At 37.8% G+C, this 25830-nt stretch overlaps 1 protein-coding gene across 1 annotated transcript in view; it reads right to left on the bottom strand.

Moving 5' to 3' along the window:
* Positions 1–3003: 3003 nt before the first annotated feature.
* The window catches only part of LOC128657016 (zinc finger protein OZF-like), a 134505-nt gene continuing 111678 nt past the window's right edge, over positions 3004–25830 (bottom strand). The window contains exons 8-9 of the mRNA XM_053711240.1: positions 7994–8098; positions 3004–5545 (exon numbers count right to left, since the gene is read on the bottom strand). Of these exons, the coding sequence (XP_053567215.1) occupies positions 4716–5545; positions 7994–8098 (935 nt within the window). The 3' untranslated portion in view covers positions 3004–4715. The remainder of the gene's footprint in view (positions 5546–7993; positions 8099–25830) is intronic.

Genomic DNA, 25830 nt, shown 5'->3' with positions numbered 1-25830 from the left:
GCGTAAACACTTCCTACGTCTGCAACTAACACCCTAACATGTACCCCGAGTCTAAACACCCCTAACCTTAAACTTATTATCCCCTAATCTGCCGCCCCCGCTATCGCTGACCCCTGCATATTATTATTAACCCCTAATCTGCCGCTCCGTAAACCGCCGCTACTTACATAATCCCTATGTACCCCTAATCTGCTGCCCTAACATCGCCGACCCCTATATTATATTTATTAACCCCTAATCTGCCCCCCACAACGTCGCCTCCACCTGCCTACACTTATTAACCCCTAATCTGCCAACCGGACCTGAGCGCTACTATAATAAAGTTATTAACCCCTAATCCGCCTCACTAACCCTATAATAAATAGTATTAACCCCTAATCTGCCCTCCCTAACATCGCCGACACCTAATTTCAATTATTAACCCCTAATCTGCCGACCGGAGCTCACCGCTATTCTAATAAATGTATTAACCCCTAAAGCTAAGTCTAACCCTAACACTAACACCCCCCTAAATTAAATATAATTTTAATCTAATGAAATTAATTAACTCTTATTAAATAAATTATTCCTATTTAAAGATAAATCGGATTTCGAGGGACGCCATCTTGGATGACGTCATTTAAAGGAACCGTCATTCGTCGTTCAGTCGTCGGCCAGGATGGATGTTCCGCGTCGGAGGTCTTCAGGATCCTGCCGCTCCGCTCCGGATGGATGACCATAGAAGATCCCGCTTGGATGAAGACTTCAATCGGATGGAAGACCTCTTCTGCCCCGCTTGGATGAAGACTTCAGCCGGATCATGGACCTCTTCTGCCCCGCTTGGATGAAGACTTCTACCGGATCATGGACATCTTCAGCCCCCCGCTTGGGCTTGGATCAGGACATCGGAGGAGCTCTTCTGGACCGATCGGTGAACCCGGTGAGGTGAAGACAAGGTAGGAAGATCTTCAGGGGCTTAGTGTTAGGTTTATTTAAGGGGGGTTTGGGTTAGATTAGGGTTATGTGGGTGGTGGGTTGTAATGTTGGGGGGGGGGGGGGGTATTGTATGTTTTTTTTACAGGCAAAAGAGCTGAACTTATTGGGGCATGCCCCGCAAAGGGCCCTGTTCAGGGCTGGTAAGGTAAAAGAGCTTTTAACTTTAGTAATTTAGAATAGGGTAGGGCATTTTTTATTTTGGGGGGCTTTGCTATTTTATTAGGGGGCTTAGAGTAGGTGTAATTAGTTTAAAATTGTTGTAAGATTTTTCTAATGTTTGTAAATATTTTTTTATTTTTTGTAACTTAGTTCTTTTTTATTTTTTGTACTTTAGTTAGTTTATTTCATTGTAGTTATTTGTAGATATTGTATTTAATTAATGTACTGATAGTGTAGTGTTAGGTTTAATTGTAGGTAATTGTAAGTATTTTATTTAAATAATTTAATGATAGTGTAGTGTTAGGTTTAATTGTAACTTAGGTTAGGATTTATTTTACAGGTAATTTTGTAATTATTGTAACTAGGTAACTATTAAATAGTTCTTAACTATTTAATAGCTATTGTACCTGGTTAAAATAATTACAAAGTTGCCTGTAAAATAAATATTAATCCTAAAATAGCTACAATGTAATTATAATTTATATTGTAGCTATATTAGGATTTATTTTACAGGTAAGTATTTAGCTTTAAATAGGAATAATTTATTTAATAAGAGTTAATTAATTTCGTTAGATAAAAATTATATTTAACTTAGGGGGGTGTTAGTGTTAGGGTTAGACTTAGCTTTAGGGGTTAATCCATTTATTAGAATAGCGGTGAGCTCCGGTCGGCAGATTAGGGGTTAATAATTGAAGTTAGGTGTCGGCGATGTTAGGGAGGGCAGATTAGGGGTTAATACTATTTATTATAGGGTTAGTGAGGCGGATTAGGGGTTAATAACTTTATTATAGTAGCGGTGCGGTCCGCTCGGCAGATTAGGGGTTAATAATTTTATTATAGTAGCGGTGCGGTCCGCTCGGCAGATTAGGGGTTAATTATTGTAGGTAGCTGGCGGCGACGTTGTGGGGGGCAGGTTAGGAGTTAATAAATATAATACAGGGGTCGGCGGTGTTAGGGGCAGCAGATTAGGGGTACATAAGGATAACGTAGGTGGCGGCGCTTTGCGGTCGGCAGATTAGGGGTTAATTATTGTAGGTAGCTGGCGGCGACGTTGTGGGGGGCAGGTTAGGAGTTAATAAATATAATACAGGGGTCGGCGGTGTTAGGGGCAGCAGATTAGGGGTACATAAGGATAACGTAGGTGGCGGTCGGCAGATTAGGGGTTAAAAAAATGTAATCGAGTGGCGGCGATGTGGGGGGACCTCGGTTTAGGGGTACATAGGTAGTTTATGGGTGTTAGTGTACTTTAGAGTACAGTAGTTAAGAGCTTTATGAACCGGCGTTAGCCCAGAAAGCTCTTAACTACTGACTTTTTTCCTGCGGCTGGAGTTTTGTCGTTAGATGTCTAACGCTCACTTCAGACACGACTCTAAATACCGGAGTTAGAAAAATCCCACTGAAAAGATAGGATACGCAATTTACGTAAGGGGATCTGCGGTATGGAAAAGTCGCGCCTGAAAAGAGAGCGTTAGACCCTATTTTGAGTGACTCCAAATACCGGAGGTAGCCTAAAACCAGCGTTAGGAGCCTCTAACGCTGGTTTTCACGGCTAACGCCAAACTCCAAATCTAGGCCTATGTTTCTATATGGTAAAGTAATTTTAATACACATAATTACACATTTTATATTACAATCTCAAAGTGTTTAGTCCACATTTCACCCCTTAGCTGCTCAACCATTTCACACCCCTTATCTGAGCTACTTTGAGCATTTAGATGATGCTCACAATTAAACACTACTGGAAGACATTTGTCAGTGGCAAACCCACACAAACTATTTTTTTATTATTTTTTTTTAGCAGACCCAGCAGATTCAAACTATAACATTATTTAATCTATATCATATGTGAGAAATCTAGAACAAAAAAGGTGAAAAAATGTACATTTTATTACAATTTAAATAAACAAGGTTGTAAACAATACAGTGAGATGTGTTTTCTCAACTCTATAGTCAAAACTGTTGTGGGTCTATAGTTGTATTAAGTAACATTTCTAAAATAAGCAGAAATTAAAAATAACATGGAGCTTTTCTATAGAAATTATCAATTGAACTTCAAAAGGAAATGAGCTTTTGGTTATATTTATAACTTTGATCTGAACATGGGGCACCAGGTGATCACTTGACTATTCAAACCTATATAGGGACACTAGACCCCCCCCACACCCAGGTATGGCAAATACACTGGATCACACAGGGTGGATAAAAATCAGTTTGTTTTAATTAAAAAATAAGTTTTTTAAAAAAAATAAAATAAAATTGTATTTATTTAAATAGGATTATTTTTTTAAACAAAATGCTTTTTGAAGAAAAATCTATCTAAAGATAGTTGCTATTTAAGATATAGATTATATTCCAAAGGTTATTCATCCTGAAATAGATTTGTTTTTAATTATATAGCAAGATGCTGTACATTCATGACTGTAATGTTTTGTTTTTTTGGTAATTAATTCCATTAATCTATTCACAATATCATTATATTCATGAGGTTTATGTCAGATCATTTTGGACAATTTTTCAATCGATATAAGATAATATATTATCACATATTATTGGTTTTGTAGTTCTCTAAACTGTGAATTTGTATCTGCAGAAATAGCATGCCCCTTTTTCACATACCATACAGAGTTGATCAATAGACCTTAAAGGGACATAATCATGAAAGATAACTTTTGGGTTTCAGATAGAGACTATCATTTTTAGATTTACTTCCATTATCAGATTTGCTTCTTTCTCTTGGAATCCTTTGTTGAAGGAGAGCAATACTCTACTGGGGCATATCTGAATACATTGGCTGAGACAGTGACAAGTAGCTAGCTCACAGTAGTGCATTGCATCTGAGTGAGCCTACATATGCAGGCTTTTCATCAATACTTAAAGAACATAGCAAATTAGATAAGAGATGTAAAATGGAATATTGTTAAAAATTGCATGTTTTTTCTGAATCATGAAACTTTAATTTTGACATTACTTTCCTTTAATGCCCTTGCTCCCCTGCAAATCAAGTTTCAAGAAGTTTACTGAATAGAAGATTGTTTGGAGTGGAATAGATCTGCACAAGGACCTAAATGTGAGGAGGGAGGACAAGCATTAAAAATGAAAAATAATGGTATTGTTTTAGTAAAATGAAACTATTTCTATTATTATTATTAATTTAATCATTTTAACCCATCCAATAAAGTACAGGTGAAAAGTTGATCAAATATGAATTATTAACCAATTAAACTGGAGATCGTTCACCTCTAAATAATTTTAATTATTTAAATGATCTATCTATGCATATCTAATAACCAATTTAGTAATGGTCTGGTATAACTGGAAAAAATATATTCTGAAAAGATATTATTCTAAAAATAAAAACCATGATTTAAATCAGTCTTACAGACAAGTGATTTAAATCATTTTGATTTAAATCAAATCCACCCTGGGGTCACCTCAAACACTTGAGATGTAGAAGGTCCCTCAAATAGCTCTAAAACTGTGCGCCTCAGGGGGTCACATGCAGTCATCATCAGCACTTGGTATTGTGTGGGTGACAACTACATGCCAACCCCTGCACTTAGGAGGTTAAACTCTGAATTATTTTAATGAGTTTTTAGATGCCTAATAAGAGTTGGTTTCAGAGTAAAACATTTTCCACAGTCAGAACATGAAAATCCTTTCTCTCCTGTATGAATTTTCTGATGCCTTATAAGATATGATTTCTGAGTAAAGCATTTTCCACAGTCAGAACATGAAAATCCTTCCCCGCCTGTATGAATTTTCTGATGCTTTATAAGATATGATTTTTGAGTAAAGCATTTCCCACAGTCAGAACATGAAAATCCTTTCCCCCCTGTATGAATTTTCTGATGCCTAACAAGATGTGATTTTTGATTAAAGCATTTCCCACAGTCAGAACATGAAAATGCTTTCTCCCCTGTATGAATTTTCTGATGCGTAATGAGATTTGATTTCTGATTAAAACATTTCTCACAGTCAGAACATGAAAATCCTTTCTCACCTGTATGAATTTTCTGATGCCTAATAAGAGTTAGTTTCAGAGTAAAACATTTCCCACAGACAGAACATGAAAATCCTTTCTCCCCTGTATGAATTTTCTGATGACGAATAAGATCTGATTTTTGAGTAAAACATTTCCCACAGTCAGAACATGAAAATCCTTTTTCTCCTGTATGAATTTTCTGATGAGCAACAAAAATGTTTTTACGGTTAAAACATTTCCTACATATAGGACAAGAAAATAGCTTTTCTCCTGTATGAATTTTTAGATGTTTAAGAAGATGTGATTTCTTAACAAAACATTTCCCACATTCAGAACATAAATTTCCCATGTGGCTTCTTTGATTTTGAAGATGTAAAAATGCATCTGCACTCTGATCATGGCTAGGATTATTGTTGTTTGTGAATTCACCTGGCAATAAGAAACACAATGGGAGTAATGTTATTAATTGCATAATTATTTTATCATGAGAACAAATAAAAACTGTTCTGATTTAGTCAGTTCCCTACACTTGTAGTAGACACTGTGACAACTAGACCTTTACCAGCTTCCATGCTAAGGCTTAAGGACAGTTTACTGGACATGAGGGACTATTTCTAAGAATTCACACTTAGGTAGAAAAACAACATTAATTTCAATATAGTTTGATATCTGACTAACGTATATAGTCCTTTTAAAATTGTGTTCACAGAGACTTTTAGTAATACAATTATTTCAGCACATAAACTAATCTTTATAACTACTGCTCATGTGCTTGTAGTTAAAACAAGGATGACTATAGAAGAACAAAACAAACAAAATGGCCCCAGGTGGTGTAGTATATCTAAACAATTGACAAATCTCCAAAATAACATCAAACCACCACAGTTATTTGTTTACTTACAAACGGCTAAGAGCATTTACATCACAGGAAAGAGGGTTAATATGCAACATAAAGGACCATTTAATACAATACAATTGCATAATTAACAAATGCATAATAAAAAGACAAGACAATGTCACCTACTCTGAATTTTAAATAAGCAGTAAAAAAAATTCTGTCAAATTTTTCTGGCTGCCTTTATCATGTGACAGACATCAGCCAATCATAGACTGGTATACATATACCATGTTAGCTTGTGCACATGCTCAGTAGGAGCTTGTTCCCCAGAAAGTGTGTATATAAAAAGACTGCAAAATTTGATAATGGAAGTAAATTAGCAAGTATCATAAAACTGAATGCTCTTTCTGAATTATAAAAGTTTATTTGAGTGTCCTTTAAATAATTATTGCTTATGCACACAAAACATTTAGAATGTTGCATTTATGCCATATATTCTGTACTTGTAAGGAAGACCAGAATATAATTTTATATAAAAAGGTAATATAAAATGTAAAATAAACTTTATTAGTGAACATACGCATCTCACACGTACACTCACCTCTGCCATGCAACCCTCACACCTTGCACACATACACTATCTGTGCCGTTTCCCACAGACATGACACACAAACACTCACTTTGCCCTACATCCCTCTCAAGTGTCACACATGTAAACTGCTTTCCTTAGATATGTCACACGTACACACACCTATCCCCTCCAACCCACATACATGTCACACACGTACACTCACATGTGCCCTGTTTTCCACAGACATGTCACACACTTACACTATCCTGTGTCCTGCATCCCTCTCACGTGTCACCCATATACACTCACCTATGCCCTGCTTCCCTTAGACATATCACACACGTACAATCACATGTGCCCTGCTTCCCTCAGACATGTCACACACATACACTCACCTGAGCCCTGCTTCCAACAGACATGTCACACCCACACATTCACATGTGCCCAGCTTCCCACAGACATGTCACACACATACACTCACATGTCCCCTACTTCCCACAGACATGTCACACACATACACTCACCTGTGCTCTACTTCCCTCAAACACATACACTCACACGTGCCCTACTTCCCACAGACATGTCACACACTTACACTCACACGTGCTCTGCTTCCCACAGATATGTCACTCATTTACACTCATCTGTGCCCTATTTCCCTCACACATGTCACACACATACACTCACAGGTGCCCTACTTCCTATAGACATGTCACAAACTTACACTCACCTGTGCCCTACTTCCCACAGACATGTCACACACATACACTCACCTGTGCTCTACTTCCCTCAAACACATACACTCACACGTGCCCTACTTCCCACAGACGTCACACACTTACACTCACCTGTGCTCTACTTCCCACAGACATGTCACACACTTACACTCACCTGTGCTCTACTTCCCACAGACATGTCACCCACTTACACTCACCTGTGCTCTACTTCCATCAAACACATACACTCACACGTGCCCTACTTCCCACAGACATGTCACACACTTACACTCACCTGTGCCCTACTTCCCACAGACATGTCACACACTTACACTCACCTGTGTTCTACTTCCCTCAAACACATACACTCACATGTGCCCTACTTCCCACAGACATGTCACACACTTGCACTCACCTGTGCTCTACTTCCCTCAAACACATACACTCACCTGTGCCCTACTTCCCACAGACATGTCACACACTTACAATCACCTGTTCCCTATTTCCCTCACACATGTCACATACATACAGTCACACGTGCCCTATTTCCCTCACACATGTCACACACTTACACTCACCTGTGCCCTACTTCCCTCAGACATGTCCCACATATACACTCACACGTGCCCTGCGTCCCTCAGACATGTCATACACTTACACTCACATGTGTCCTACTTCCCAAAGAAATGTCAGACATGTACACTCACCCACACCCTAAGTGCCCCTCAGACATCTCACACATGTACACTCACCTGTACTTATATTGGCACAAATTTGCTGCTCTGATGGTTCTGCATTTCTTAGCCACTGATCTTCTGTTTGTTCCATGTTACATGAAATCGTAGCATCGTTTTCACCTGGGGAAAAAAAGAATAAAATCACTCTTTACAATTTCTGTAGTCTCTTCTGTAGGCTAAAATGGACATTGTGCTGTAATTTTGTTCCATTTTAATATGTTCCCTGTGATCTGCGTTACACACCGGAGTGTATGAAATTGTGAATAAACAACTACTTCACCTTTATTTTGTCATTTAAATGAGTTGTTTTTACCTGTTGAAATCACCACCTATACTGAAAATATGAATACTTTAGTATTCTCTATGTAAACAAGAGTCAGCAAGCAGCAATAAAGTTCCCAGTAGGGTATGAAAGAGATATGTAACAACATTGTCCTTTTCAATTTCTGTCTCTGGCCAGACAGATAAGGAAACATTAATGTATAGATAGAAATATAAGATTATAAGGGTCTGCTATTTTTTGTAGGCTAAGTCCATTTATATACTGTAAGTTTGCTCTTGAGAAAAATAGTTTGAGGTTTCAATCAGCAAAAATAGCTGTTTCATATATAAAACCCCCTGAAATTAACATGTTTCCATACACTTTACACTCAGCTGCCCCTATAATATGTAATTGGGAACACATTAAAGGGAAACCAATTTTACAGTACATTGTTCCTTCAAAGAGACCCCAATAGTGGTAAATCCATAAAGTATATTAACTCTTGCCAAATAATCTAAACAACATTAAACTCCCACAGTTAACTTAAAGGGACAGTTCACCCAAAAAGTAATACATTTTTAAACTTAAATAGCAGGACGTTAAGTATGGTAGTGCTGAACTTTCTGTGTAAATCATTGTCTGTATTTATAAATATTTTTTAATGCCTGTTTACAAAGTACATTACCTAAGCCCCTTAGAATATTTTCTGGAAGTGCGGCCAGTCTTTTATTACTCCCTTTAGCCCATTGCGCATGCGCCACCCCTCAAGTAGACAAATGGCTTACACTCGCTGGACTTTTAAATTTCGTGCCTTTATTTGTGACGTTTCGGGGACTGTATCCCCTTCCTCAGACAAGGAAACACAGTGAATTACATTCATTTATAGAGACAAACACCAATGAAGCAAACCAAACCCCACTCAAAAAAACGCCAAGTGGTTATCATGGAAACCACAGTAAACAGCATGATTACACACCCACAAGGCTCATCCAATAGAAAAGCCAGAAACATAGTGTCAACTACCAAATGAGAAAAAACATAATTTATGTAAGAACTTACCTGATAAATTCATTTCTTTCATATTAGCAAGAGTCCATGAGCTAGTGACGTATGGGATACACATTCCTACCAGGAGGGGCAAAGTTTCCCAAACCTCAAAATGCCCACAAATACACCCCTCACCACACCCACAATTCAGTTTAACGAATAGCCAAGAAGTGGGGTGATAAGAAAAAAGTGCAAAAGCATATAAAATAAGGAATTGGAATAATTGTGCTTTATACAAAAAAATCATAACCACCCCAAAAAAAGGGCGGGCCTCATGGACTCTTGCTAATATGAAAGAAATGAATTTATCAGGTAAGTTCTTACATAAATTATGTTTTCTTTCATGTAATTAGCAAGAGTCCATGAGCTAGTGACGTATGGGATAATGATTACCCAAGATGTGGATCTTTCCACACAAGAGTCACTAGAGAGGGAGGGATAAAATAAAGACAGCCAATTCCTGCTGAAAATAATCCACACCCAAAATAAAGTTTAACGAAAAACATAAGCAGAAGATTCAAACTGAAACCGCTGCCTGAAGTACTTTTCTACCAAAAACTGCTTCAGAAGAAGAAAATACATCAAAATGGTAGAATTTAGTAAAAGTATGCAAAGAGGACCAAGTTGCTGCTTTGCAAATCTGATCAACCAAAGCTTCATTCCTAAACGCCCAGGAAGTAGAAACTGAGCTAGTAGAATGAGCTGTAATTCTCTGAGGCGGAGTTTTACCCGACTCAACATAGGCAAGATGAATTAAAGATTTCAACCAAGATGCCAAAGAAATGGCAGAAGCTTTCTGGCCTTTTCTAGAACCGGAAAAGATAACAAATAGACTAGAAGTCTTTCTGAAAGATTTAGTAGCTTCAACATAATATTTCAAAGCTCTAACAACATCCAAAGAATGCAGCGATTTCTCCTTAGAATTCTTAGGATTAGGACATAATGAAGGAACCACAATTTCTCTACTAATGTTGTTGGAATTCACAACTTTAGGTAAAAATTCAAAAGAAGTTCGCAACACCCCCTTATCCTGATGAAAAATCAGAAAAGGAGACTCACAAGAAAGAGCAGATAATTCAGAAACTCTTCTGGCAGAAGAGATGGCCAAAAGGAACAAAACTTTCCAAGAAAGTAATTTAATGTCCAATGAATGCATAGGTTCAAACAGAGGAGCTTGAAGAGCCCCCAGAACCAAATTCAAACTCCAAGGAGGAGAAATTGACTTAATGACAGGTTTTATACGAGCCAAAGCTTGTACAAAACAATGAATATCAGGAAGAATAGCAATCTTTCTGTGAAAAAGAACAGAAAGAGCAGAGATTTGTCCTTTCAAGGAACTTGCGGACAAACCTTTATCTAAACCATCCTGAAGAAACTGTAAAATTCTCGGAATTCTAAAAGAATGCCAAGAAAAATGATGAGAAATACACCAAGAAATATAAGTCTTCCAGACTCTATAATATATCTCTCTAGATACAGATTTACGAGCCTGTAACATAGTATTAATCACAGCGTCAGAGAAACCTCTTTGACGAAGAATCAAGCGTTCAATCTCCATACCTTTAAATTTAAGGATTTCAGATCCTGATGGAAAAAAGGACCTTGTGACAGAAGGTCTGGTCTTAACGGAAGAGTCCACGGTTGGCAAGAGGCCATCCGGACAAGATCCGCATACCAAAACCTGTGAGGCCATGCCGGAGCTACCAGCAGAACAAACGAGCATTCCTTCAGAATCTTGGAGATTACTCTTGGAAGAAGAACTAGAGGCGGAAAGATATAGGCAGGATGATACTTCCAAGGAAGTGATAATGCATCCACTGCCTCCGCCTGAGGATCCCGGGATCTGGACAGATACCTGGGAAGTTTCTTGTTTAGATGGGACGCCATCAAATCTATTTCTGGAAGTTCCCACATTTGAACGATCTGAAGAAATACCTCTGGGTGAAGAGACCATTCGCCCGGATGCAACGTTTGGCGACTGAGATAATCCGCTTCCCAATTGTCTACACCTGGGATATGAACCGCAGAGATTAGACAGGAGCTGGATTCCGCCCAAACCAAAATTCGAGATACTTCTTTCATAGCCAGAGGACTGTGAGTTCCTCCTTGATGATTGATGTATGCCACAGTTGTGACATTGTCTGTCTGAAAACAAATGAACGATTCTCTCTTCAGAAGAGGCCAAAACTGAAGAGCTCTGAAAATTGCACGGAGTTCCAAAATATTGATCGGTAATCTCACCTCCTGAGATTCCCAAACTCCTTGTGCCGTCAGAGATCCCCACACAGCTCCCCAACCTGTGAGACTTGCATCTGTTGAAATTACAGTCCAGGTCGGAAGCACAAAAGAAGCCCCCTGAATTAAACGATGGTGATCTGTCCACCACGTTAGAGAGTGTCGAACAATCGGTTTTAAAGATATTAATTGAGATATCTTTGTGTAATCCTTGCACCATTGATTCAGCATACAAATCTGAAGAGGTCGCATGTGAAAACGAGCAAAGGGGATCGCGTCCGATGCAGCAGTCATAAGACCTAGAATTTCCATGCTTAAGGCTACCGAAGGGAATGATTGTGACTGAAGGTTTCGACAAGCTGCCATCAGTTTTAGACGCCTCTTGTCTGTTAAAGACAGAGTCATGGACACTGAATCTATTTGGAAACCCAGAAAGGTTACCCTTGTCTGAGGAATCAATGAACTTTTTGGTAAATTGATCCTCCAACCATGATCTTGAAGAAACAACACAAGTCGATTCGTATGAAATTCTGCTAAATGTAAAGACTGAGCAAGTACCAAGATATCGTCCAAATAAGGAAATACCACAATACCCTGTTCTCTGATTACAGACAGAAGGGCACCGAGAACCTTTGTAAAAATTCTTGGAGCTGTAGCAAGGCCAAACGGCAGAGCCACAAACTGGTAATGCTTGTCCAGAAAAGAGAATCTCAGGAACCGATAATGATCCGGATGAATCGGAATATGCAGATATGCATCCTGTAAATCTATTGTGGACATATAATTCCCTTGCTGAACAAAAGGCAAGATAGTCCTTACAGTTACCATCTTGAACGTTGGTATCCTTACATAACGATTCAATATTTTTAGATCCAGAACTGGTCTGAAGGAATTCTCCTTCTTTGGTACAATGAAGAGATTTGAATAAAACCCCATCCCCTGTTCCTGAACTGGAACTGGCACAATTACTCCAGTCAACTCTAGATCTGAAACACAATTCAGAAATGCTTGAGCTTTTACTGGATTTACTGGGACACGGGAAAGAAAAAATCTCTTTGCAGGAGGTCTCAACTTGAAACCAATTCTGTACCCTTCTGAAACAATGTTCTGAATCCAAAGATTGTGAACAGAAGTGATCCAAATTTCTTTGAAAAAACGTAACCTGCCCCCTACCAGCTGAGCTGGAATGAGGGCCGCACCTTCATGTGGACTTAGAAGCAGGCTTTGCCTTTCTGGCTGGCTTGGATTTATTCCAGATTGGAGATGGTTTCCAAACTGAAACTGCTCCTGAGGATGAAGGATCAGGTTTTTGTTCTTTGTTGAAACGAAAGGAACGAAAACGATTATTAGCTCTGTTTTTACCCTTAGATTTTTTATCCTGTGGTAAAAAAGTTCCTTTCCCGCCAGTAACAGTTGAAATAATAGAATCCAACTGAGAACCAAATAATTTGTTACCCTGGAAAGAAATGGAAAGTAGAGTTGATTTAGAAGCCATATCAGCATTCCAAGTCTTAAGCCATAAAGCTCTTCTAGCTAAAATAGCTAGAGACATAAACCTGACATCAACCCTGATAATATCAAAGATGGCATCACAGATAAAATTATTAGCATGCTGAAGAAGAATAATAATATCATGAGAATCATGATGTGTTACTTGTTGCGCTAAGGTTTCCAACCAAAAAGTTGAAGCTGCAGCAACATCAGCCAAAGATATAGCAGGTCTAAGAAGATTACCTGAACACAGATAAGCTTGTCTTAGAAAGGATTCAATTTTCCTATCTAAAGGATCCTTAAACGAAGTACCATCTGACGTAGGAATAGTAGTACGTTTAGCAAGGGTAGAAATAGCCCCATCAACCTTAGGGATTTTGTCCCAAAATTCTAATCTGTCAGACGGCACAGGATATAATTGCTTAAAACGTTTAGAAGGAGTAAATGAATTACCCAATTTATCCCATTCTTTGGAAATTACTGCAGAAATAGCATTAGGATCAGGAAAAACTTCTGGAATAACCACAGGAGATTTAAATACCTTATTCAAACGTTTAGAATTAGTATCAAGAGGACCAGAATCCTCTATTTCTAAAGCAATTAGAACTTCTTTAAGTAAAGAACGAATAAATTCCATTTTAAATAAATATGAAGATTTATCAGCATCAACCTCTGAGACAGAATCCTCTGAACCAGAAGAGTCATCAGAATCAGAATGATGATGTTCATTTAAAAATTCATCTGTAGGGAGAGAAGTTTTAAAAGATTTTTTACGTTTACTAGAAGGAGAAATAACAGACATAGCCTTCTTTATGGATTCAGAAACAAAATCTCTTATGTCATCAGGAACATTCTGCACCTTAGATGTTGAAGGAACTGCAACAGGCAATGGTACTTTACTAAAGGAAATATTATCTGCATTAACAAGTTTGTCATGACAATCAATACAAACAACAGCTGGAGGAATAGCTACCAAAAGTTTACAGCAGATACACTTAGCTTTGGTAGATCCAGCACTAGACAGCGATTTTCCTGTAGTATCTTCTGACTCAAATGCAACGTGAGACATCTTGCAATATGTAAGAGAAAAAACAACAACATATAAAGCAAAATTGATCAAATTCCTTAAATGACAGTTTCAGGAATGGGAAAAAATGCCAAAGAACAAGCTTCTAGCAACCAGAAGCAATGAAAAATGAGACTTAAATAATGTGGAGACAAAAGCGACGCCCATATTTTTTAGCGCCAAATAAGACGCCCACATTATTTGGCGCCTAAATGCTTTTTGGGGCCAAAAATGACGCCACATCCGGAACGCCGACATTTTTGGCGCAAAATAACGTCAAAAAATGACGCAACTTCCGGCGACACGTATGACGCCGGAAACGGAAAAGAATTTTTGCGCCAAAAAAGTCTGCGCCAAGAATGACGCAATAAAATGAAGCATTTTCAGCCCCCGCGAGCCTAACAGCCCACAGGGAAAAAAGTCAAATTTTTGAAGGTAAGAAAAAATGATTAAATCAAAAGCATTATCCCAAATATGAAACTGACTGTCTGAAAATAAGGAATGTTGAACATTCTGAGTCAAGGCAAATAAATGTTTGAATACATATATTTAGAACTTTATAAACAAAGTGCCCAACCATAGCTTAGAGTGTCACAGAAAATAAGATTTACTTACCCCAGGACACTCATCTACATGTTTGTAGAAAGCCAAACCAGTACTGAAACGAGAATCAGCAGAGGTAATGGTATATATAAGAGTATATCGTCGATCTGAAAAGGGAGGTAAGAGATGAATCTCTACGACCGATAACAGAGAACCTATGAAATAGACCCCTTAGAAGGAGATCACTGCATTCAAATAGGCAATACTCTCCTCACATCCCTCTGACATTCACTGCACGCTGAGAGGAAAACCGGGCTCCAACTTGCTGCGGAGCGCATATCAGCGTAGAATCTAGCACAAACTTACTTCACCACCTCCATCGGAGGCAAAGTTTGTAAAACTGAATTGTGGGTGTGGTGAGGGGTGTATTTGTGGGCATTTTGAGGTTTGGGAAACTTTGCCCCTCCTGGTAGGAATGTGTATCCCATACGTCACTAGCTCATGGACTCTTGCTAATTACATGAAAGAAAGGAGATACAAAGTAGATAATGTGGACAACAATGATTATAATGTTAGTAAGGAAATGTATATGTACACATAATGTATTAATTTAAAGGCTTGTGCTTTCGCATCGCAACAAAACCTTCCGTTAAATCCTCACACTCCTACATAGAGACAAAGGGCCTGCATAGCGAAATACATTGTAAAAGCATTAAAAAGATGACCAGAACACAAAAATGCCTCATCGTACCTACCCATAAGGCATTTTTAACACAGGTTAAACAGGAGCCAGCAACTAAATCCTAGAGCCCGATGTTGCATACATTCAGACCTAATATGCAAATAGGGGGAACATATTAGGTCTGAATGTATGCAACATCGGGCTCTAGGATTTAGTTCCTGTTTAACCTCTGTTTATAGCCAATCTGCTATTGATTTTTGTTCTCCTGTGCATTTATTATTTATTTTTTATTCCTTAATTTATGTGTCTGTTTTGTGCTTTCTATTGGTTTACACATTTGGCTGGTTTCTATTTGGTTTGCCCGATGTGCCTTTGTTTCTGCACTGTCCCGCTTTGTTTCCCACAGTGACAGCGTGCGAGTAGCAGGATCAGCTGTTTGTTTGTTTACCCAGCTGGGAACACGTGATGACGCATCTTGCGCTTCCTCCTCCTCCTGCTGCACGCTGCCACTGTTTAGTTCTCTAAGCGGCTCTTCACTGTTTACATCACTATGGGGTTCTTTTACGATATAGCTTTATTATGCGACTCGAGCATCGATGTGTGTCCGTACTTTCATTTAGGTAGGTACGATGAGGCATTTTTGTGTTCTGGTCATCTTTTTAATGCTTTTACAATGTATTTCGCTATGCAGGCCCTTTGTCTCTATGTATGTGAGGATTTAACGGAAGGTTTTGTTGCTAGAGGTGAATTTGATGCGAAAGCACAAGCCTTTAAATTAATACATTATGTGTACATATACATTTCCTTACTAACATTATAATCACTGTTGTCCACATTATCTACTTTGTATCTCCTTTTTCTCTTTTGGTAGTTGACACTATGTTTCTGGCTTTTCTATTGGATGAGCCTTGTGGGTGTGTAATCATGCTGTTTACTGTGGTTTCCATGATAACCACATGGCGGTTTTTTGGGTGAGGTTTGGTTTACTTCATTGGTGTTTGTCTCTATAAATGAATGTAATTCACTGTGTTTCCTTGTCTGAGGAAGGGGATACGGTCCCCGAAACGTCACAAATAAAGGCACGAAATTTAAGTCCAGCGAGTGCAAGCCATTTGTCTACTTAAATATATATATATATATATATATATATATATATTTATTTATTTATTTATTTACTTATTAGTACTGCTTAGGTCCAGTTTCACATATTGTCATTTTTTTTTTTTTTTTTTTAATGATTATCCCAGCAGTAGATGATCCACTGCTGGACTAATAATTTTAAAAAAAATTATAAAATAAATTGATTTAGTTGTTTTTTGGGATGTTGGGGTGGAGAGCGAAATTGCATGGTTGGGCCCAAGAAAATGTTTGCCCAGTGTCCAGTTAATATTAAAGATGGCCCTGCTCCCAGTCTAGCGGTTTTATTACACAGCCTGTCCCAGTCTCGTGAATTCTATAGAGAGGATTTGTGCAGTCAACGTTCTAATATTTATTACGCATAGGAATTTTTCAAGGTTGTAAAGGGGATTTCTGATCACTGTTACACAGCAGGCTTTGCAGAATATACAATGCAGCCACTGTTTTTCAGCAGGTTCGACAGCAGTACAAAGTTGTCATCCAGCCCCCCTCTATTGTTCCCCCTCCAAACATTGCAGATTGATAAATATAACGTGCGCACAGGTCATCAGGCACAGCTCATCCGATGCACATTTTCAACACCGCTCCAAACTTTGATTACCATAAATCATGCTTTATCTGTCACCGCTAAGTAAGCTTGTTACAATAGATCTGACATAAGAGGGAATAACAAGCTTGAGGGGCGGCGCATGTGCAATGGGCTAAAGGGAGTAATAAAAGACTGGCCGCACGTCCAGAAAATATTTTAAGGGGCTTAGGTTATGTACTTTGTAAACAGACATTAAAAAATATTTATAAATATAGGCAAAGATTTACACAGAAAGTTCAACAGTACCATACTTAACGTCCTGCTATTTATGTTTAAAAATGTATTACTTTTTGGGTGAACTGTCCCTTTAAGTTAACTGTGGGAGTTTAATGCTGTTTTGATCATTTGGCAAGAGTTAATATCCTTTATGGTTTTACCACTATTGGGGTCTCTTTGAAGGAACAATGTACTGTAAAATTTGTTTCCCTTTAATGTGTTCCCAATTACATATTATAGGGGCAGCTGAGTGTAAAGTGTATGGAAACATGCTCATTTAGTTTTTTATATATGAAATAGCTATTTTTGCTGATTGAAACCTCAAACTATTTTTCTCAAGAGCAAACTTACAGTATATAAATGGACTAAGCCTGCAAAAAATAGCAGACCCTTATAATCTTATATTTCTATCTATACATTAATGCTTCCTTATCTATCTGTCTGGCCAGAGACAGAAATTGAAAAGGACAATGTTGCATATAAATTCAAAAGAGGAGGCAGTTTTCTTGAATGCATAAAATCCAATTCTTTATTCTTTCAATTTAAAACATCACAGCACAAAGGTAAAAGGTGCAGGCTGGTCTGACTAGTTTCGGCAATGCCGTAATCATAAACCTGCTGAGACTTAGTAGTGGACATGTTTAAAAAGGGTGTCTTACACAGTCATTGGTTAATCATAGGGGAGGGACAAAACACTCTCCCACATTAACCCCTTATATGTAAATCACTTAGTACAACATACTTGTAACCTAAGTTGACTCTGCAAATACTATGTATGGTCCTTGGTGTATACAAATCACAGGAAAAATAATAGAACCAATAATAATGGTGGTGGTGAAAAATGGGGTACGCTTAGTTACATAATCTTAAACCCTAAACTTTAAACCTCTAATCTTAAAGGGAGCGTAAACCTTACATATTGTTCAATTGTATTTAATACATATATATGTGGAACAGCTTAATGCCAACATGTAGTTGTTCCTTGCTACAAGAACCCGCATATTGTAGGTCATTATCCCTAAATTTACTGGAACAATAGTCATATAAACAAATATATATATATATATATAAAAATAGTAGTCAAAGGATAAAATATATAGTGCTCACTTCTACCTAAAAACATAATTTATATAAAAATTTACCTGATAAATTCATTTCTTTCATATTGGCAAGAGTCCATGAGCTAGTGACGTATGGGATATACATTCCTACCAGGAGGGGCAAAGTTTCCCAAACCTCAAAATGCATATAAATACACCCCCCACCACACCCACAATTCAGTTTAACTAATAGCCAAGAAGTGGGGTGATAAGAAAGGAGCGAAAGCATCAACAAGGAATTGGAATAATTGTGCTTTATACAAAAAAATCATAACCACTATAAAAAGGGTGGGTATCATGGACTCTTGCCAATATGAAAGAAATTAATTTATCAGGTAAATTCTTACATAAATTATGTTTTCTTTCATGTAATTGGCAAGAGTCCATGAGCTAGTGACGTATGGGATAGCAAATACCCAAGATGTGTCACTCCACGCAAAAGTCACTAGAGAGGGAGGGATAAAAATAAAGACAGCCAATTCCGCTGAAAAATTAATACACAACCCAAATCAAAAGTTTTAATCTTATAATGAAAAAAACTGAAATTATAAGCAGAAGAATCAAACTGAAACAGTTGCCTGAAGTACTTTTCTACCAAAAACTGCTTCTGAAGAAGAAAAAACATAAAAATGGTAGAATTTAGTACAAAATATGCAAAGAAGACCAAGTTGCTGTTTTGCAAATCTGATCAACAGAAGCTTCATTCCTAAAAGTCCAGGAAGTAGAAACTGACCTAGTAGAATGAGCCGTAATCCTCTGAAGCGGGGAATTACCCGACTCCAAATAAGCCTGATGAATCAAAAGCTTTAACCAAGATGCCAAAGAAATGGCAGAAGCCTTCTGACCTTTCCTAGAACCAGAACATATAACAAAAAGACTAGAAGTCTTTCTGAAATCTTTAGTAGCTTCAAAATAATATTTCAAAGCTCTTACCACATCCAAAGAATGTAAAGATCTCTCCAGAGAATTCTTAGGATTAGGACACAATGAAGGGACAACAATTTCTCTACTAATGTTGTTGGAATTCACAACCTTAGGTAAAAATGTAAATGAAGTCCGCAAGACCGCCTTATCCTGATGAAAAATCAGAAAAGGAGACTCACAAGAAAGAGAGCAGATAATTCAGAAACTCTTCTAGCAGAAGAGATGGCCAAAAGGAACAATACCTTCCAAGAAAGTAATTTAATGTCCAGAGAATGCATAGGCTCAAACAGAGGAGCCTGTAAAGCTTTTAAAACCAAATTAAGACTCCAAGGAGGAGAGATTGATTTAATGACAGGCTTAATACGAACCAAAGCCTGTACAAAACAATGAATATCAGGAAGATTAGCAATTTTTCTGTGAAACAGAACAGAAAAAGCAGAGATTTGTCCTTTCAAGGAACTTGCAGACAAAACCTTATCTAAACAATCCTGAAGAAACTGTAAAATTCTAGGAATTCTAAAAGAATGCCAAGAGAATTTATGAGAAGAACACCATGAAATGTAAGTCTTCCAAACTCGATAATAAATCTTTCTAGACACAGATTTACGAGCCTGTAACATAGTATTAATTACTGAGTCAGAGAAACCTCTATGACTAAGAACTAAGCGTTCAATCTCCATACCTTCAAATTTAACGATTTGAGATCCTGATGGAAAAATGGACCTTGAGATAGAAGGTCCGGCCTTAACGGAAGTGGCCAAGGTTGGCAACTGGACATCCGAACAAGATCCGCATACCAAAACCAGTGAGCCCATGCTGGAGCCACCAGCAGTACAAACGAACCCTCCATTATGATTTTGGAAATCACTCTTGGAAGAAGAACTAGAGGCGGAAAGATATAAGCAGGTTGATAACTCCAAGGAAGTGTCAACACATCCACTGCTTCCCCCTGAGGATCCCTGGACCTGGACAGGTACACCTGGGAAGTTTCCTGTTTAGATGAGAAGCCATCAGATCTATTTCTGGAAGCCTCCACATCTGAACAATCTGAAAAAACACATCTGGGTGAAGAGACCACTCTCCCGGATGTAAAGTCTGGCGACTGAGATAATCCACTTCCCAATTATCTATACCTGGGATATGGACCACAGAAATTAGATAGGAGCTGGTTTCCGCCCATGCAAGTATCCGAGATACTTCTTTCATAGCTTGAGGACTGTGAGTCCCACCTTGATGATTGACATACGCCACGGTTGTAACATTGTCTGTCTGAAAACAAATAAACTGTTCTCTCTTCAGAAGAGGCCAAAACTGAAGAGCTCTGAGAATGGTTGGTAATCTCGCCTCTTGAGTTTTCCAAACCCCCTGCGCTGTCAGAGATCTCCAGACAGCTCCCCAACCTGAAAGACTCGCATCTGTTGTGATCACAGTTCAGGTTGGACGAACAAAAGAGGCCCCTTGAACTTTACAATGGTGATCTAACCACCAAGTCAGAGATAGTCGAACATTGGGATTTAAGGATATTAATTGTGATATCTTTGTATAATCCCTGCACCATTGGTTCAGCATACAAAGCAGAAGAGGTCTCATGTGAAAATGAGCAAAGGGGATCGTGTCCGATGCTGCAGTCATGAGACCTAAAACCTCCATGCACATAGCTGCTGAAGGGAATGATTGAGACTGAAGGTTCCGACAAGCTGCAACCAATTTCAGACGTCTCTTGTCTGTTAGAGACAAAGTCATGGATACTGAATTTATTTGTAAACCTAAAAAGGTTACCTTTGTCTGAGGAATCAAAGAACTTTTTGGTAAATTGATCCTCCAACCATGTCTTTGAAGAAACAACACTAGTTGATTCGTGTGAGATTCTGCAGAATGTAAAGACTGAGCAAGTACCAAGATATCGTCCAAATAAGGAAACACCACAATACCCTGCTCTCTGATTACAGAGAGTAGGGCACGAGAACCTTTGAAAAGATCCTTGGAGCTGTTGCTAGACCAAAAGGAAGAGCCACAAATTGGTAATGCTTGTCTAGAAAAGAGAATCTAAGGAACTGATAGTGATCTGGATGAATCAGAATATGAAGATATGCATCCTGTAAGTCTATTGTAGACATATAATGCCCTTGCTGAACAAAAGGCAGAATAGTCCTTATAGTCACCATTTTGAATGTAGGTATTCTTACGTAACGATTCAAAATTTTTAAATCCAGAACTGGTCTGAGAATTCTCCTTCTTCGGAACAATGAACAGATTTGAATAAAACCCCAGACCCCGTTCCTGAAAAGGAACTATTACCCCAGATAACTCCAGGTCTGAAACACACTTCAGGAAAGCCTGAGCCTTTACTGGGTTTACCGTAATGCGTGAGAGAAAGAAACTTCGCACAGGTGATCTTACTTTGAAACTTATTCTGTACCGTTGAGAAATAATGTTCTGAATCCAATGATTTTGGATTGAATTGATCCAAACATCCTTGAAAAATCTTAGTCTGCCCCCTACCAGCTGAGCTGGAATGAGGGCCGCACCTTCATGCGGACTTGGGAGCTGATTTAGATCTTTTAAATGGCTTGGATTTATTCCAGACTGGAGAAGGTTTCCAATTGAAAACCGTTCCCTTAGGGGAAGGATCAGGTTTCTGTTCCTTATTTTGACGAAAGGAACGAAAACGGTTAGCAGCTTTAAATTTACCCTTAGATTTTTTATCCTGAGGCAAAAAAGCTCCCTTCCCCCCAGTGACAGTTGAAATAATAGAATCCAACTGAGAACCAAATAATTTATTACCTTGGAAAGAGAGAGATAGCAACGTTGATTTAGAAGTCATATCAGCATTCCAAGATTTAAGCCATAAAGCTCTTCTAGCTAATATAGCTAAATACATAGATCTGACATCAATTTTAATGATATCAAAAATGGCATCACAAATGAAATTATTAGCATGTTGAATTAGCTTAACAATGCTATACACATTATGATCTGGTACTTGTTGTGCTAAAGTTTCCAACCAAAAAGTTGAAGCAGCAGCAACATCAGCCAAAGAAATAGCAGGCCTAAGAAGATGACCTGAACATAAATAAGCCTTTCTTAGATAAGATTCAAGTTTCCTATCTAAAGGATCTTTAAAAGAAGTACTATCTGCCGTCGGAATAGTAGTACATTTAGCAAGAGTAGAGATGGCCCCATCAACTTTGGGGATCTTTTCCCAAAACTCCAATCTATCAGACGGCAAAGGATACAATTTCTTAAACCTTGAAGGAGTAAAAGAAGTACCCAGTTTATTCAATTCCCTAGAAATCACATCTGAAATAGCATCAGGAACTGAAAAAATCCTCTGGAATAACTACATGAGGTTTAAAAACCAAATTTAAACGTTAACTGGTTTTAATATCAAGAGGACTAGTCTCCTCCATATCTAATGCAATCAACACCTCTTTTAATAAGGAACGAATATACTCCATTTTAAATAAGTATGAAGATTTGTCAGTGTCAATATCTGAGGCAGAATCTTCTGAACCAGATAGATCCTCATCAGAGATAGATAAATCAGAATGTTGTCGGTCATTTAAAAATTAATCAATTTTATGATTAGTTTTAAAAGACCTTTTACGTTTATTAGAAGGTGGTATGAAAGACAAAGCCTTCTGAATGGAATTAGAAACAAATTCTCTCACATTAACAGGAATATCCTGAGCATTAGATGTTGAAGGAACAACAACAGGTAATGGATTACTACTAATAGAAATATTGTCTTTATTTAAAAGTTTATCATGACAATTATCACAAACTACAGCCGGAGGAACAGTTACCACATGTTTACAACAAATGCACTTAGCTTTGGTAGAACCGACATCAGGATTCCAATAGTAGATTCTGAGACAGGGTCAGATTGAGACATCTTGCAATATGTAATAGAAAAAATAACATATAAAGCAAAATGATCAATTTCCTTATATGACAGTTTCAGGAATGGGAAAAAATGCAAACAGAATAAGCCTCTGGAAACCAGAAGCAAAATGAAATAAAGACTTAAATAATGTTAAAAGTTTGGCGCCAAGTATGACGCCCACAACTGCCAAAATATTTTTTGACGCCAAGAACGTCTGCAACAAACACGAGCGTCATAGATGACGCAACTACGTGAAAACTCTCGGCGCCAACTAAGACGGCGGAAATGACGAAATTACATCAACAAACGTAATTCTCGCGCCAAAAAAGTTTTGCGCCAAGAATGACGCAATAAATTAAAGCATTTTGCGCTCCCGCGAGCCTAACAGCCCGCAATTTAGAAAAGGGAGTCAATTTGAAAATTTCAGGTAAGAAATTTTTTTTTATATATATTTTTTTATTTATGCATTTCCCAAAATGAAACTGACAGTCTGCAAAAAAGGAAATATACTGATAAACCTGAATCATGGCAAATATAAGTACAAAACATATATTTAGAAATTTACATATAAAGTGCCAAACCATAGCTGAGAGTGTCTTAAATAAAAGAAAATATACTTACCAAAAGACACTCATCTACATAAAGTAGATAGCCAAACAAGTACTGAAACGAGAATCAGCAGAGGTAATGGTATATAAGAGTATATCGTCGATCTGAAAAGGGAGGTAGGAGATGAATCTCTACGACCGATAACAGAGAACCTATGAAATAGATACCAATTAGGATGACCATTGTATTCAATAGGTAATACTCCCTTCACATCCCTCTGTCATTCACTGCACTCCGAGAGGAACCGGGCTTCAGCATGCTGAGAAGCGCATATCAACGTAGAAATCTAGCACAAACTTACTTCACCACCTCCATAGGAGGCAAAGTTTGTAAAACTGAATTGTGGGTGTGGTGGGGGGTGTATTTATAGGCATTTTGAGGTTTGGGAAACTTTGCCCCTCCTGGTAGGAATGTATATCCCATACGTCACTAGCTCATGGACTCTTGCCAATTACATGAAAGAAAATATATAAATACATATAAATACAAAAGCATATATATACATTCACACCTTATACTTAATAGTTATTGGGATTTTCATAGGAAATACTTAAAATACACGTGATTGGATAACAGCATTGTGTGTTCACAACAATGGACATCGTAGCTATTCACTGTAAATATATTCCCATTTCATTATTCCCAATTGAGGGGAAGCATAATATAGTAGAGTAAATAAATAAATATAGAGGGTCCCTAATACATATCATAGGCTTCAAAAAATATATATTGTTGTTGATATATAAAAGGATGATAAATAATTCTATTATTATTACCATCTATAGAGACTAACGCCTTAAATATATGACATCTATTAGTTGCTTATTGAAGCCCTTAAATGCAACAACAATATAGGTGACACTCATAAATATTCCTGCATAGCGAAATACATTGTAAAAGCATTAAAAAGATGACCAGAACACAAAAATGCCTTATCGTACCTACCCAAATGAAATTAAGGACACACATCAATGCTCGCGTCACATAATACAGCTATATCGTAAAAGGACCCCATAGTGATGTAAACAGTGAAGAGCCGCTTAGAGAACCTAATAAAGGTGGAGATTTGCAACACAGTTGTGATATGTTGTTTATGGACACATGCAGTGACCTTGTAGCAGCCCCTAAAATAACTAGACACGGCATCACGCGCACACCATCATTCAGATTGCACATGCGCACTGAAAAATGACTATATTTTACATACTATAAAATTGCGCATTGGTCATGGGGCCGGCTAATATAGCACAGTTGCCCGGCCCTTTTATCAGGGCATTTCAGGATCATCAAGCTTGATGGCTCGCAAAGAATGAAACAAGTAAAAAAAAAAAAAAAAAATTTTCATATTACAATGGTTATGATTATTCATCCATTTTGATTGTTATTAAGGTTTTATTACTGCTAAGTAAATGTCTCTCCTAAGTGACTGGTCCAGAGCATTTACACCACAGGAAAGAGGGTTAAGTTTGTTTAATATACAACATGAGGCTTATTGCTTCTGTAAACAAAGCATTCAGTTTTATTTTTTAGAATAATATGTAAAATAAACTATATTAGTGAAAATATGCAAATAAATATTTCTTGAATATCTAGAAATTAACTATGTTATCAAATATTATCAAAAGTATTATAATGTAATAAAATTACTTCAGTCAGTGGGCGGAGCCAGCAGCCAATCCAGCAAGACATGCCATCGCTGAGCTCCTGAAGTGTGATCTATAAACTTTATATTTTTGGCATACTTAGTTGTCTCATACTACAAGATCTGGCTCCAAATAAGCTTGGGAATACAGAACAGGGAACATCTGCGAAAAAGACATGACAGATGACGACGCAATAGCTCAAAGGCCTTCCAGTTAGCTTAGACTGCAGCGTGGAGTAAGCCGCCATATTGAGAGACTTCTCTCTACCATATCTTTTTTTTTGCGGTACAGCTCTATACTTCACCTATCTTTAAGATTACACATGGAGAGGCAGATCATATCTGGGCTGCATAAGTTAATGCTCTCACTCGACTACCTAGGGCAGGCTCTTATTGAGGAACTAAGAGCTACTAGTGATCCAA

The sequence above is a fragment of the Bombina bombina genome, chromosome 4 (assembly GCF_027579735.1).
Source record: "Bombina bombina isolate aBomBom1 chromosome 4, aBomBom1.pri, whole genome shotgun sequence".
Classification (NCBI taxonomy): domain Eukaryota; kingdom Metazoa; phylum Chordata; class Amphibia; order Anura; family Bombinatoridae; genus Bombina; species Bombina bombina.
This window is presented reverse-complemented; position numbering and strand designations above follow the sequence as displayed.